The sequence below is a fragment of the Megalopta genalis genome, chromosome 8 (assembly GCF_051020955.1).
Source record: "Megalopta genalis isolate 19385.01 chromosome 8, iyMegGena1_principal, whole genome shotgun sequence".
In the NCBI taxonomy this organism is placed as follows: Eukaryota; Metazoa; Arthropoda; class Insecta; order Hymenoptera; family Halictidae; genus Megalopta; species Megalopta genalis.
In genome coordinates this window covers 20,041,970-20,055,465 of record NC_135020.1, presented here as the reverse complement: position 1 = coordinate 20,055,465, position 13,496 = coordinate 20,041,970, and the positions used below count along the sequence as shown (strand labels likewise).

Sequence of the window (13,496 nt, the reverse complement as noted above, 5' to 3'; positions counted from 1 at the left end):
GCAGATGGAGAAGTTTTTCCGAGCGCTTTTATCCCCACTATTTTAATGCGCAACCAGCTCTGCGCAGTTGTGTATTCTGCGCCTCTAGCGTGTGAATACCACACAGACGAAAAACCTAGGCTGTCTCACTTTACTGTGCTTGCTGTCTCACTCTTTCCACGCTTACCGCTCCATCTGAACACTCGGTGCGATATTTGACTTGTACTTTTCGCCCTATAGGATTCTCGATCTCACACGCAGTCCAGCGTATTTGCGAACGCCTTGAAACGACGACCATTTCGACAATTATCAAAATTTTTAAACATCCGTATAAGCTACATTTTAGCTAATACTTTCTAGTATATAAATCTACAAAATTTTGTTAATTCAGCCATCCCAGTATTTGTCAACTGTGACGACCAGTCTCACGTCTACTCTATGAGAAGACGTTTTGAAAGCAACGAATAGTTTCGCAATTTTATACAATTTTTACTTTTAAAAATTTGAAAAATAAAGCTGAAACTTGCATTTATATTCTCTTATGAAGACTACATATTTAATTTAGTAATAATCTACAAAAAATTTTCGAACGCAGAGTTTTAGAGAATTAGAGTTTCGCATGAGGTTGCGATGGATGTCGCGCTCGCTTGCTCACTCGCCCTTTCCTCTCTTTGTCTTTGATCATGATGGCAGCACTGTTCAATTGTGAATCGTTAGCCAATCAGAGCCATCCTAATCTGGTTCTTGAATCGAAACGTTATTGTACTTGCAATTTATAGAATCTCAATTAGTACATACATACACAAATTACTTAGAATGTACCTACGGGAGACAAACAGATTTATCTGAAGAAAATTTACAGTAATAAGAATTTGAGGTTTCAGTTTCACAAAAACGAAGCCGAACTGAAACCTGAAACTAAAACAGTCAGGAAGAATAATTTTCTTTCATAAAAAAATTTATTAAAACACCGTCAATATGCCGTTTATGATAGGTCCCGCACCTGTACGAAGAACATTGTCGTTTTTAAATGCTGGCAAATTGACTTTATTAGATCAGATACAAATATTTTCCATTAATTACAATTCGCATGGACAACACCATAAAGGAATTAGGTGAGGTTATGTTTACAAAAATATATGCTTCTGAATTTAAAAAGCTGTTTATAAATTTGTAAGTCCTAATAAAGAAGAATGTATAAATATATATTTTATAATGTTCGGTACAAAATAATATAAAGTTAAAACTCAGTAATATTTCTATGCATTTAGAACATACTTATTTCACTTTATAATTTGAGTATTATTTTATTTGCAGAGATTTTGTATTCTGGCATTTACCACAAATTCAATACAAAAATCCAAATGTACAAGTAATTACATTTAAAAATTTAACACCAACACCTTTTGTTAAATGTTATTACAGTAAGTATATAACGATATTAATATATTTAGTTATTTAATCAGTTGATCTTAATATTCTACTTTAATTCCATAGATGATGGGAAAACAATGTTAATTGATATAGATAATCAATCTAAGGATGATATATTACAACATTTAATAAAAGTAATTGGTAAAACATCCAACGTTTTAAAACAAGAGAGTATGAGCAAACGAGTAAAAAACAATCCTGCAAATTTTGGTTATATGTGTTCAAGAAGTTGTATATGTACAATTCCAGGTCAAGTACCATGTCCTGGTGTAGTACCCCTACCTTATCATATGCGAGGCAAAGTTAAGTTTGCTAAAACTGATTAAATGTAATATAATTTTAAAGTTGTATTATAAATACATTGAGACCAATCATAAATTATCATTTTCTTGAACTGTTTTCCATTACTTCTCACAAAAATCACAATTTTCAATCTCCAAGCATTCCTAATTTTTAGTAAATAGACATTTCAAAAGATCTATATTTTTATTATTATTTTCACAATGTTTTACTAAACATAAAATTCGATTTATAAATTAAAAACTTCTCAAATAATTAATATTTTAGGTATAAAAATATACATATTTAAAGTGTACATTCGTTTATTATAAAAAGATGTCATTGATTATGAAAATACATGTACATTAGTGTACATATTAAGCATTGCATTATTAGTAAATTGAGATACTTTTGTATCATACGCATAGTCGCATCATCGTCGTCATCATAGTCGTCTACATCATTGTAGGAATCATATTTGATTAGTAGAAAAAAATACAAAATATGGACTAAAAATTTTATAGTACAAAAACAAAATACATGTCGATGATTTAAGTAGAAAATATAAATAATGTATCAACTATAGTCATGGAACGAAAGATGATCAGTAAAAATAAATCGTATTTTTAATATTAATGTTAAGAAATAAAAGTGGGATTTAAATTATCTTCTTGGTTTATAACGATTATATGGCTTATTGTTATGATGGTGATTTCGATTATGATAACGAGTTGATGTGGACGGTTTTGGATTTTCTGGTTTTTGATATAAATGTATTACGGGTGATGCATTTAAAGGTTTGTTTAGTTCAAATTCTTCTTCAGACTCTTTCATCAGTTTCAGTTTGGCCTCTATAGCTTGAATTGCTGTTTCACGACTGGAGGAAAGAAATTACATTTAAAAAAATATTAAGAAATATTTATTAACGATTCCTTCTTTTAATTTACTTTACCTAATTCTTTTATCTTCCTTTTTAGCCCCAGCTAAAGCAGGTATATCTATTTTTGGCTTTGGTTTGTCAATGTCAGGCTTGAACAGAGAAGCTATTATTAAGAAATCATTACTAAGAAAAGATAATGGTTGTAATGTTTCATCAATTACCTCTGTTACACTATGAGCCCATCTAACAATAATATTTTTTGCTCCTACTTTCAAATTATGTAGAGCATCTTTGGCTGTTTCTGCATCCTGAACCGTCTTGTATGTAACAAATGCATATCCTCTTGGTTGACCGGCTTGTGGACCTGACCGGTGGAATAGGAGGTCGAACTTTTCAATAGTTCCATGTTTTTGGACGAGTTTTAGGAGTTGGTACCAGTTGACAGATAAAGAGTTAGTTTTTTCAGATTTTTTCCATTGTACAGAAATATATTTTTGCAAGGTAAAATACTATGCTATAAAATTTTAACAAACAAGGAGAACTGCCCAGGTATTACACTGAACGTCAAAAATAGATAGAGAATATTTTTGCTTAACTTGCATAACTTTATTTATAACAGAATATTTAAGCCAAAGCATAACAACTGGTCATCTGTCATTAAAGTTATATATTGTACCATTGGTATTTCTAGATTTATAACTCTGCAAGAACTCATTAAAGCATTAGCATAACACCTGGGACTTTCCCTTGAAGGTAAAGTCATAATCAGGATAAGTAACCTAGATAATATTTTTATAAACATGTTTATATTTTCTAACTCTTGTGATGCGAGTCATATCTGTTTGAAAAAGCTCCTGTCCTAATAATGACCTTCCCTTATATGAAATAATCCAAGTAAATACTTACTCATTAATTCTTAAATCTAAATTGCCCACCCACAATCTCCTGTCTTCCACCTGATTTGACTTTATTGGTTCTAATGGCAAAGGAACTTTATTAACTGGCTGCAAGTAAAATAAATCTGCTAATAAGTCAACAATATTCTTATGTTGTAAACGTTTGATGAACTTCAAATATGCTAGCATAACCTTCGTGTGATTAAAACGTGAAGAAATGCTCACCTCCATATCAGATGAGTCTGTAAATGGTATCAAATTAATACCAGGAAGCCTTTGATGCTGATATTGATCTCAATATGTATTTCCGTGCAAAATTAGGCATTAGTATTTGAGTATTTATAGGAAATCTTACAAGTACAGTAGACCACTAAACAGTCACCACCGCGGCAGTTTAGCAAATTGTTCATCCGTACGGACAATATTTATAAATGATACAAGAGCTGTTTTCAAAATCATTTCAGTACATACATTAGCCAAATATTTTTTACATTTCCTATTAGTATATACTAAAAATAGAACTAAATTCATTTATACTTTACAGCAGCAACACAATTTATGTATTATCGTCAAAGATTTTAGTTTAAAAGATTAGTCTTTATATGTTATGAAAGCAATTATAAAAAAATGTAAAACGTACGTAGACATATTTTCGAACAATTATGTCTTTTTACTTCACGAACTGAAAAACATGTTTCGTTCACGATTGTACTGAATGTACAAAAACAGTTTTGTACACCAATATTAAACATGGCGTCGCCGTCGCTTTTATCGGATTACGAATGATGACAGTATGAAGTAACCTGAAAGTATCTTGAACATTAAATCACAGCGCAGTGATTATATGTAGTTTCACGACACTATCTCGCAGAAGGTACACTACAAATGGAGAGATCAATGATGTCTGAACAATCGGTTAGTCAGACTCAAACGGAAACTGTTTTGGAGACGGATGTTACGGATCCTGTATCTCAGGTATGTTGTTATTCGTTACCATACGTCATTATTATGATGTGACAGTAAATATGTAATCTGGCGAGTTGATAATTGGGTTTCATGAGTTGATAATTTGAGCAATAAGGCCTATACATTTTTGTTCACTTTATTTCAATTTTTCTGATAAGACTATGCTGTAACAAATTAAATTATCAGTTTTATGTAGTTGAAAACCTGTATCTATGATTTTGTGAATATAGTAAGAGTTATTTGTTAAAACAACAACAATTATTATTTACAAAAATATAGCAAATAGATATGTTTGCTTCCCTATTAAAATATACTGTAAAGGCAAAACCTTTAGTCAGCAGTAATTTTTTAAAAAACATAAAATGTTCATCAAGCAACATAAAAAGCAAAAAGTTTTTGTGTACAACTGCTGAAAATAATAGGTCACCTCTAGCAGGTATTAGAGTCTTGGATTTGACAAGAATTGTGGCAGGCCCTTATTGCACTATGATTCTTGGCGATCTTGGAGCAGAAGTTTTAAAAATTGAGAGACCAGTTAGTGGAGACGAGGCAAGACATTGGGGTCCTCCATTTATTAAAGGAACCCAGGATTCAGTTTATTTCCTTAGTGTCAACAGAAATAAAAAGAGTATTTGCATTGATTTACAACAAGGTAAAGATATCATTTATGAATTGGCAATGAAGTCAGATGTTTTAGTAGAGAATTATGTTCCTGGGAAATTAAGTAAGTTTGGTCTGGGATACAAAGAAATTTCTAAGGTAGCACCGCATCTTATATATTGCTCTTTGACTGGTTATGGGTATGAAGGACCTTATTCAAATAGGCCAGGATATGATGTAATTGCAGCTTCGGTAGGAGGTTTAATGCATATAACAGGCCCTAAGGATGGGCCACCATGTAAGGTTGGGGTAGCAGTGACTGATTTAGCAACGGGTTTATATGCTCATGGTGCTATAATGGCAGCATTGTACCAAAGAATAAAAACTAACAGTGGACAATGGATACAGTGTAATTTATTGGCAACACAAATTGCCAGTTTAATAAATATTGGTTCAAATTATCTGAATGCTAATAAAGAAGCAGTACGATGGGGTTCTGAGCATGAAAGTATAGTACCGTATGAAGCTTTTCCTACAAAAGATGGATATATGACAGTTGGAACAGGAAGTAATGCACAGTTTTTAGAATTGCTTAAAAGAATGCAATTAATAGAATTATTTGAGAATGACAAATTTAAAGATAATACTGCTAGAGTAAAAAATAGAGATGAATTATTAGATATGCTTAGAAGAGAGTTCAAAAAGAAAAGTAATGAAGATTGGTCAGTTATATTTGATGGTGCTTCTTTTCCGTATGGTCCAATAAATACAATAGGACAGGTATAAAATAATAAATGCCAATATTTTAAAAACATCTTCATACAAGATAATTTTATAGGTTTTTGAAGATCCACATGTAAAGCATACAAAAATGGTACAAAACATGGAACATTTCTCTGGAGAAAAGGTTAAAATTGTTGGACCTCCTGTAACATACAGTTACGCCACAAATGAAGTTAGATTAGCACCTCCTATGTTGGGGCAGCATACTGATGAAATATTAAAAAATATTTTGGGCTATTCTAATGACAAAATACAAAATTTAAAAAAAGTTAAAATTGTGCAATGAAAACAGATTGATGTTTAAAAGTTAACAACCATATGTTTTAAATATATATATTCTATTGGATTATAATTTTTATATAATTATAATTTTATGGTAGTTATTATTATCAAATAAGGACTACATGCATCGTTATATACAATGTAGAGAAAAATAAACACAATATTGTATACATGTGTACATTTTATTATATGCATATCCTGAATTACTTTACAAATTTAAAATGTAATAATTATTTTAATCTTTCCTTTTAGGATGTTCCAACCGTCCGTCTCAGACTTAGAAAACCAAAATCTAATAAAAAGGTTCAATGGACTCAAGGGACTGTGGATAATGAACATATGAATAAAAAGAAATCTAAATGTAAGTTAAATACATTTTTACCTTTCGTTATCCATTCATTAATATCTTATTTGTTCGTATTAATATCTTAGGTTGTTGCATATACGAAAAGCCAAGAAATTTTGGTGAAAGTAGTTCTGAAGATAGTGATGATGAATGTGAACATTGTAATGGTCCCAAAGATTCTCATAAAAGAGCTGTGCCACACAACACAGAGCCTCCTAAAGAAGGAATTACTTCTAACCCTGGTAATATTATTCAATAACACTAATATATCAAACTGAGATTTATATAAATTAAGTGATGAACAAAAATATGTTGAATATTTATTTATTCTTTTTACAGAAGCAATAGTAAATGCATCCATATAGATTTACATTTGTGGCTTAAATAATTTTTCCAAATGGAAACAAATGCATTACCTGTATATTTCTTGTATCAATGTTATTTAGAAGAAAGAGATTGAGATTAGGTATGCCATTTCTAACTCATGATATTTTATACTGAATCAAATTAATTATGCTACCTCGATAAACTTAATTTTCCAAGAAATTAAAATGAAAATATTTTGAATGTAATTGTATTATTAATATTGACACTATTGACAGTAACATGTTCAAATCAGTGCTATAAGCAATTTTTGAAATATTTTTTATTCTGAGTAAAAAGATATTAGTAGAACATATCATTATTGTTAAATAGAAAGAAGAGAAAAATATAAAATTTTATTCTGAAATGAATTGATGTTATATTGTCTAATATTTGCAGAATAAATTTTCGCTGATAATCTTTAAATTTTTATAGCTGCGTATGTATATGAATTTATACATGTATATATATATGCATGATCTTTTGGTATAATTAGGCACATTCATAGTTCCTATAATAAAGGCAATGCATGCATCTTATGCCCTAGCTATTTTGAAAGGAATAAAATCATTTGATATAATTCCATAACTATAAAAATTTGAAGAACTTATTAACGCTTTCAAGTACATTAACCAAATTATTTATGATTATTGAAAATTCTCAACAATTTTGCGTATGTTTTGTTTACATATTTATTGCCTATTTGTCTCTAGTATAAGTATATTTCTTCTCTTATATGTATAAGTAGGACCTTATAAGTGGGTATACATGTTAAATATATGTAACAGCAGATTTCTTTTTATCAATTTTTTATTTTATTATAGTAATGTTTAACACCTTGTATTTCAATACCAATAAAGTATCTTCATTTTGAATAACTTTATGCTATGTAAATGGATGTTAAAACACTATTTTAATTTTAATCTATAATAGTATCTTTATTTTGCTACATATAATTAGACTAGATATTTGTACAGTTCTGATGATACACCTTGTAAATGTATAAAAATTGTTACCGCTATAGAAAAAAATATGTTAAATTATTGTGCCAAAGCTTAAATCTTCATTCTTGTACTTAGTTTGTGCGAATGTTCTTCAAAATACGTGTGTGTGTGTACCATTAAAACTTATTTAAAATTAGTTTTAGTATATCAGTCAAAAGAGTCATATAAAGAGAAAATATCGTCAATTAAAATATGTCGAAAAAATGTTAAAAAAATTTATCACTTTTGCCTTACAAATGTTTAAATCTATACATTTTATCTATGTGAGTTGCAATTCTTAAGTACACATGGCTCGTTTGATTTGCATTCTTCTAGTACCCTCATACAAAAATTACATGTTAAAACGTGAAAGTGGTACATACATTTCTGTGGATGCATAACATCCACGTTTTATAGATTTTTGTAAGAATTGCTGTGATATTAACAGCACGTTTGTTTCAGTTTTTGTCAAGGAAAAAAAGATGCGAGTTAAGCAAACCATGTGTACATATGATATAAGGATATAAAGAGTGCGTAATCACGTAAAAAATGATTCAATTTTACGAAGAACGATAAAAGTTTTTGTATGCGCTTATTAAATTATTATAGAAATTATAAGTATTTCAATTCTAATAAACAGTTACATAAAATAATAAATCTTCCTTCGAATCGTTAATGAAATTTCATTTTGTGAACCTTGTAGTTAGTAACATAGTGTATAAGTACATATACAGGGTGACCCATTTAAATCGATCCAGTTAAATATCTACGAAACCATCGATGATATTAAAAAATGTAACGAAATTTAAATGGTTTTAAGGAACACGTAATTTGATATTAATAAGATTTTTCTAAGTGAATACAAGAACATATGAAGGTCAATTTAATTTTTTTAAATGGATCCATATATTTATTATTATACTAGTCGATTCATCTCGTCATTCTTTTCATAAAAATACGAAGGAATTTATTGCGAAAAATCATTGGTTTAGAAGATACTTTAATTTTAGTAATGCATAGTGTTAACACTCGCCTATTTAAAGTTGGTGTTCAAAAATATGACCTTCAACCTGAATACAAAGATCTACACGGTCTCTAAAAGATACTAAAATTGAAATATGTATTAGTGTTTTTATAAAGAGAATGACGAGCTGAATCGATTAGTATAATAAAAAATATATGATTCAATTTAAAAAGATAAAGTTGACCTTCATATGTCCTCGATGCTTTCAATTAAAAAAATCTTATTAATATCAGATTACGTGCCCCCTAAAACCAACCAAATTTCGTTAAATTTAAAAGATATTTGACTGCAACGATTTAAATGGATCACCCTGTATACAATTTTTCATAAAAGTATTAATATAATACAATAAATAATCACAAGTTTAAGGGTGGTACAATAAAACATTTTAATCATGCTCCCGAAAACAATAATTGTTTGACCGATCTAAATTAGAGGATTTACGATGTATATTTCTATATTGTATCTCTACACCCTTAGGATAAGAATTTCCGTTTAATTCTAATTCATGTACCTTAGCTCGACTACGCCAAACTTTAATGGTCTCATCATCGCTAGTTGTAACTAACATTTCAGAATCACATGGATTGAAGGCAACACAGTTCACAGCATCGGAATGACGGAACTTGGCCAAATATACTCTATAGTGTCTATCCCAAAGATAGGCATGTTTATCTTCAGCGCCACTAATAAAACATTTCAACATAGATTTAATATTTATATAGTTTTACATGTATACTCAGTAGAACTAATATACAATTTTGATACCTTGCTACATATTCATCACATACATCAAGAAAAGTGTCAAAACATTCATTATAATGTGCATAAGTTTTATGAGTTCTTGATATGCAACCAACTTGTTCAAATGTCATTAAGTCAATTACATGAATATCTATCTCTTTAGCCATTGGTGGTGGTTGGGGGCTATGGCAATCTTGTGGCCATGATCTTACGTTAACATATAAATACCTGAGTGGGTGTATAAAATATGATGATCAGTGAAAGTGTAAAATATACTATGTTTCGCGTTAATAATGTAAATAATTAACCTATGATCTGGAGAAAGTCCCATTCCTACTATATGTCCATATAAATCAATTACATAATCAACATTATCGAATTTTTCAACTATAGGGGCTACATCATCATAATCTAAAACATCAACCAAATTTTGCCTCACTCGATCTCTCTCTAATTTTCTGTCCCGTTTTCTTTCTTTTAATGTATACAGTCGTCCCGACTCTAAACTAGTAGGAAATTTTATATTTTTTACTCTTTTAAAAGCTATTTGATGCGAATGATAATATGGCACCGAACCAGTTGCAAAAATAAGATATTTTTCGCAACTATTCGCTATCTCAGCGACTTGATCATCTTTCATATTTATGGATTCTGTAAATCAGAAGTATAAACTGTAAACATTATAATTACTTAAATAGCACTAAATTTTACTCACGTTCATTTTCCCTATGCTGCTGAAAATTTTCCGTACGAGGGGATTTTTTATGCCGAGACTTATATTCCCGATCGTATTGTAAGGGATCGATATATTGAAAATAATCATGTTTCATAAATAGATGCTCTGCTGTAATTAACCTATTTGCACATACTTTGGTTAATGTGAAGAATATTCTGTGCGACAAGTTCAACATTATTCCCTATCTAACTTTTGCTTACTGTAATCCAAACGATGCTTGTTTGAAAAAGAATTTGTTTTTCTTCAACTTACTTTTGCCGAATAATCTGACTAGCATGATCAGAAGTTGTAGGTGAAATATCTTCATTGTTTGATAGATCGTTTTCAACCTTTTTTACATTCGAAAAGGATGATTGATTGTCTTGTTCTGCAGAATTAGTTTCTTCAGATGTTATACAATTAGCTAACATAATTCCACGAACCGCTGAATCATAACCATTGAAAAACCTAAAATAATAAAACCATTTGAAATGACAAAATTATTTATAGAGTACATAAACATGCCTGTAGTGTACATAAAGAATACCTAAAAACTTCTTTTAGAATGGGTATGTTTTCACTCGATACCTCTTGATTTGCCTTAGACAACCAAAGTAGACTAGTAGTAGGAAGCGGATTGCCATGAGCAAGTCCATGATGCCGATGCAGACTTCCACTTAAAAGGTAATGTTCACTGTACCACGTGCCATATACATCATAGGGATCATTATCTACTCTACATTGTAAATCAAAACCAGCTACAATAAACAAATCAATACTTATTCATAATATGTTTCCTATTATAATATTTGTAATATTTTGGAATCTATTAATATTCTTACATATTAAGCTGAATACTGCAATTTCACCAAAACTTCTGTAGAAAGTTCCACAATGTGTACCAGAAACAAGTAACAATGTATCAGAGGAGTTAAATTGTGAGAATTGTGTATATTTCCATCCAAAGAACTTCATATTAGAGTCATACTTTATTTTAACAGGATATTGGCTTTCCCATACCTAAATGTTGTCCCACAATTATTTTTATAGTTGCAAAAATAAATATTAGATTCTCTAGAAATAATTTGCAACTTTATGTACAATATTTAGAATTGTAAAACTTTAACATAAAATGCATTGCTATTTATATACTTTTGTAAACATAATATAATGCTACAGAATTGCATAATAAATTATATGAAATATACATTGCAGAATAAACATGAATTAAGAATCTGTAATACAAAAAGCTTTAAATATCAGACTTATTTGAAACTTATTTTTTGGTAACCTAATGTATACATTATAATAACATCATGATATTGAAATTACAAACAATAGTAACTTACAAAAATAAATCCATCTTGTGAACACGTGGCAAACATTTCTCCATTGTGTGAGAAGCTTACATGTAATACTTTATGAGAGTGTTCTTTAAGTTCTTCTGTTTCTATGAGCGGTATATGATATGTCAATCGTTTAAATTCTTCTAACCAAGATGTTTTTCCTATAAAATTTAATAAATTTTATATTACACTGTGAAATATAACATTTTAAAAGCATAAAACAAAGAAAAAAAACAAATTTTAATATATTAAATCGGTACATATAAATCCTATTTCTCAATTTTAATTTGGGAAGTCTATATATAAAAATAGTAATATAGATAAAAACAATCGAAATATTTATATAGACAGTAAAATTAGAATTTGATGATTATTTAATATAACGTATAAAATTATAAGGAATCTAAGTATTTGGTAGAGAAAAGAAGTTCTTATATGCACCAATAAACTATGTTATCTTTGTTGTTATTTTTATGATGATGTTAACCTGGCATCATTCCAATATTCGGGTCTATTTCATATGTTTGATAGAATAGATCTTTTCAAAGGAATTCATCGTAAGACACTCTATGCCAGGATTTGCATACTTTTCTAGCGATTATTAATTCTTCCGGTGTCAAGTATTGGAAAATATTTAAAAGAATAGAATCCGGCATATAACACCATTTGCTGTTTCTTTTAAATATCCCTGATAGATCATCGCTTTCCTCACTTAACGCAATTTCTTTTTCTTCATTATTTTTTCGATTTTCTAAAGCACTTTCGATGATATCCATTTAGAACAGGATTCCTTGTTTAAATACTAAAACAGCTGATATCTATCAGCAATTATCGATCGAGATCGACGGTTCACGTGTGTCATAAAAGAGATATAAGAATAGACTGGACATACAATGAATTTTCGTGGCTTAGTTTTCTGACGGGTGAATTCTCTACTACACATACCATTTTTGTGTCTACATACATACAATAATATTGAGTAATATGTATTTCATGTTTTGCAAGACTCATCGGCCGCAGCGCGTTCCGTTAGTGAAAATAGAAGTAGAAATTGCTTTGCTTTGATTGACTGACGATTCAATGCTACGGCAGGATTCACTGTGAATTAGATGCGCAGTAAATTCAAAATAGAATGCAAGCGCTTGGTTAGGGAGGTAGAAAAATGTACAGAAGTCCAGGAATGATAATACGAAGTAAATAGAGAAACTGCTTCTTCTCTGATTGCTTGATGCTTTACAGCTAAATAGTGCTACCCTCAAAGTTTTAAACAAAAAGAGAAAGTGGCGAGTGAACAAGAGGGCATGATATCAACACAACAAAGTGAAACAAGTCACACTGACGACGAATGTAGCTTATCTTACTATACCATGCGATGTCACTCTATTCGCGCATCCGTTTGAATCGCTCTCTATCTGAAACACTCGGCGCGATATTCAACTTGTATTTTTCGCCCCGTAAGATTCTCGAACACACAATCCAGTATATTTGCGAACGTCTTGAAACGACGATCATTTCTACAATTATTTATTTAATTAGCTAATGGTTTCTACTTTATGAATCTACAAAATTTTGTTAATTCAGCCACCCCAGTATGTACTTGTTAACTGGAACGGACAGCATTCAATATCCTATTATACGAGAAGGAGTTTCGCAAGCAACGAATAATTTCACAATTATCAAAGCTGGGAAAGAAACTGGGAATATAAGAAAATGTTGTTTGTGGGTCTGGATAACATAGAAAATGGTATTCTATTATCGCATCGACATTACCACTTCTGAAGTCGATAAGGCTGGAATGAATTTGAGGTCCGGAAAGGGCCGTTATTATTAAATAGAAGAGCCTGGGAACACAGGAGGTTGTTGTAGCTTCTGATTC

The 13,496-nt window shown here is 30.2% G+C and overlaps 4 protein-coding genes across 8 annotated transcripts; 2 read left to right on the top strand and 2 right to left on the bottom strand.

The window, feature by feature from the left end:
* Positions 1-695: 695 nt before the first annotated feature.
* Positions 696-1,807, top strand: mRpS25 (mitochondrial ribosomal protein S25). The gene is made up of 3 exons (XM_076524003.1): positions 696-1,094; positions 1,297-1,403; positions 1,477-1,807. Exons 1-3 carry the CDS (start codon positions 958-960, stop codon positions 1,737-1,739), a joined length of 507 nt encoding a protein of 168 aa, XP_076380118.1. The 5' UTR covers positions 696-957; the 3' UTR covers positions 1,740-1,807.
* A 190-nt stretch (positions 1,808-1,997) lies between these two features.
* On the bottom strand, positions 1,998-3,834 carry LOC117224451 (putative RNA-binding protein 18). Its single transcript, XM_033477407.2, has 5 exons — positions 3,694-3,834; positions 3,479-3,576; positions 2,794-3,007; positions 2,645-2,721; positions 1,998-2,569 (listed from the first exon to the last, which is right to left on the bottom strand). Exons 1-5 carry the CDS (start codon positions 3,697-3,699, stop codon positions 2,356-2,358), a joined length of 609 nt encoding a protein of 202 aa, XP_033333298.1. The 5' UTR covers positions 3,700-3,834; the 3' UTR covers positions 1,998-2,355.
* Positions 3,835-4,305: 471 nt separating this feature from the next.
* Positions 4,306-8,448, top strand: LOC117224452 (succinyl-CoA:glutarate CoA-transferase). Of its 4 annotated transcripts, XM_033477408.2 has the most exons (4): positions 4,310-4,443; positions 6,352-6,460; positions 6,532-6,687; positions 6,785-8,448. In XM_033477408.2, exons 1-4 carry the CDS (start codon positions 4,354-4,356, stop codon positions 6,808-6,810), a joined length of 381 nt encoding a protein of 126 aa, XP_033333299.1. In that variant the 5' UTR covers positions 4,310-4,353; the 3' UTR covers positions 6,811-8,448. The 4 variants fall into 4 exon arrangements, with proteins under 4 accessions (XP_076380096.1, XP_076380097.1, XP_033333299.1 ...); XM_076523981.1 differs by lacking the exons at positions 6,352-6,460; positions 6,532-6,687; positions 6,785-8,448 and adding exons at positions 4,871-5,814; positions 5,873-6,269 and having other exon boundaries at positions 4,306-4,443; XM_076523982.1 differs by lacking the exons at positions 6,352-6,460; positions 6,532-6,687; positions 6,785-8,448 and adding exons at positions 4,868-5,814; positions 5,873-6,269 and having other exon boundaries at positions 4,308-4,443.
* Fbw5 (F-box and WD repeat domain containing 5) lies at positions 8,014-12,962 on the bottom strand. Of its 2 annotated transcripts, XM_033477412.2 has the most exons (9): positions 12,108-12,962; positions 11,624-11,781; positions 11,117-11,294; positions 10,822-11,032; positions 10,548-10,742; positions 10,275-10,450; positions 9,868-10,210; positions 9,584-9,787; positions 8,014-9,501 (listed from the first exon to the last, which is right to left on the bottom strand). In XM_033477412.2, the coding sequence occupies exons 1-9, from the start codon at positions 12,115-12,117 to the stop codon at positions 9,204-9,206; spliced, it is 1,773 nt and encodes a 590-aa protein (XP_033333303.2). In that variant the 5' UTR covers positions 12,118-12,962; the 3' UTR covers positions 8,014-9,203. The 2 variants fall into 2 exon arrangements, with proteins under 2 accessions (XP_033333303.2, XP_076380094.1); XM_076523979.1 differs by lacking the exon at positions 12,108-12,962 and having other exon boundaries at positions 11,117-11,348; positions 11,624-11,755.
* Between the last annotated feature and the right edge of the window lie 534 nt (positions 12,963-13,496).

What these genes read in the sequence shown, in the direction of transcription:
- mRpS25 (XM_076524003.1), top strand. Translation starts at nt 958, where the DNA reads ATGCCGTTTATGATAGGTCCCGCACCTGTACGAAGAACATTGTCGTTT. An exon ending in CAACACCATAAAGGAATTAG is followed by an intron (nt 1,095 to 1,296) that starts GTGAGGTTATGT and finishes TTTTATTTGCAG; the next exon opens with AGATTTTGTATTCTGGCATT. An exon ending in TTTTGTTAAATGTTATTACA is followed by an intron (nt 1,404 to 1,476) that starts GTAAGTATATAA and finishes TTAATTCCATAG; the next exon opens with ATGATGGGAAAACAATGTTA.
- LOC117224451 (XM_033477407.2), bottom strand. An exon ending in TTAGATTTAAGAATTAATGA is followed by an intron (nt 3,008 to 3,478) that starts GTAAGTATTTAC and finishes ATCTGTCAACTG; the next exon opens with GTACCAACTCCTAAAACTCG. An exon ending in AAGGAAGATAAAAGAATTAG is followed by an intron (nt 2,570 to 2,644) that starts GTAAAGTAAATT and finishes TCTTTCCTCCAG; the next exon opens with TCGTGAAACAGCAATTCAAG.
- LOC117224452 (XM_033477404.2), top strand. Translation starts at nt 4,723, where the DNA reads ATGTTTGCTTCCCTATTAAAATATACTGTAAAGGCAAAACCTTTAGTC. An exon ending in CAATAAATACAATAGGACAG is followed by an intron (nt 5,815 to 5,872) that starts GTATAAAATAAT and finishes ATAATTTTATAG; the next exon opens with GTTTTTGAAGATCCACATGT.
- Fbw5 (XM_033477412.2), bottom strand. An exon ending in AGTCAGATTATTCGGCAAAA is followed by an intron (nt 10,451 to 10,547) that starts GTAAGTTGAAGA and finishes CTTGTCGCACAG; the next exon opens with AATATTCTTCACATTAACCA. An exon ending in GCAGCATAGGGAAAATGAAC is followed by an intron (nt 10,211 to 10,274) that starts GTGAGTAAAATT and finishes TCTGATTTACAG; the next exon opens with AATCCATAAATATGAAAGAT.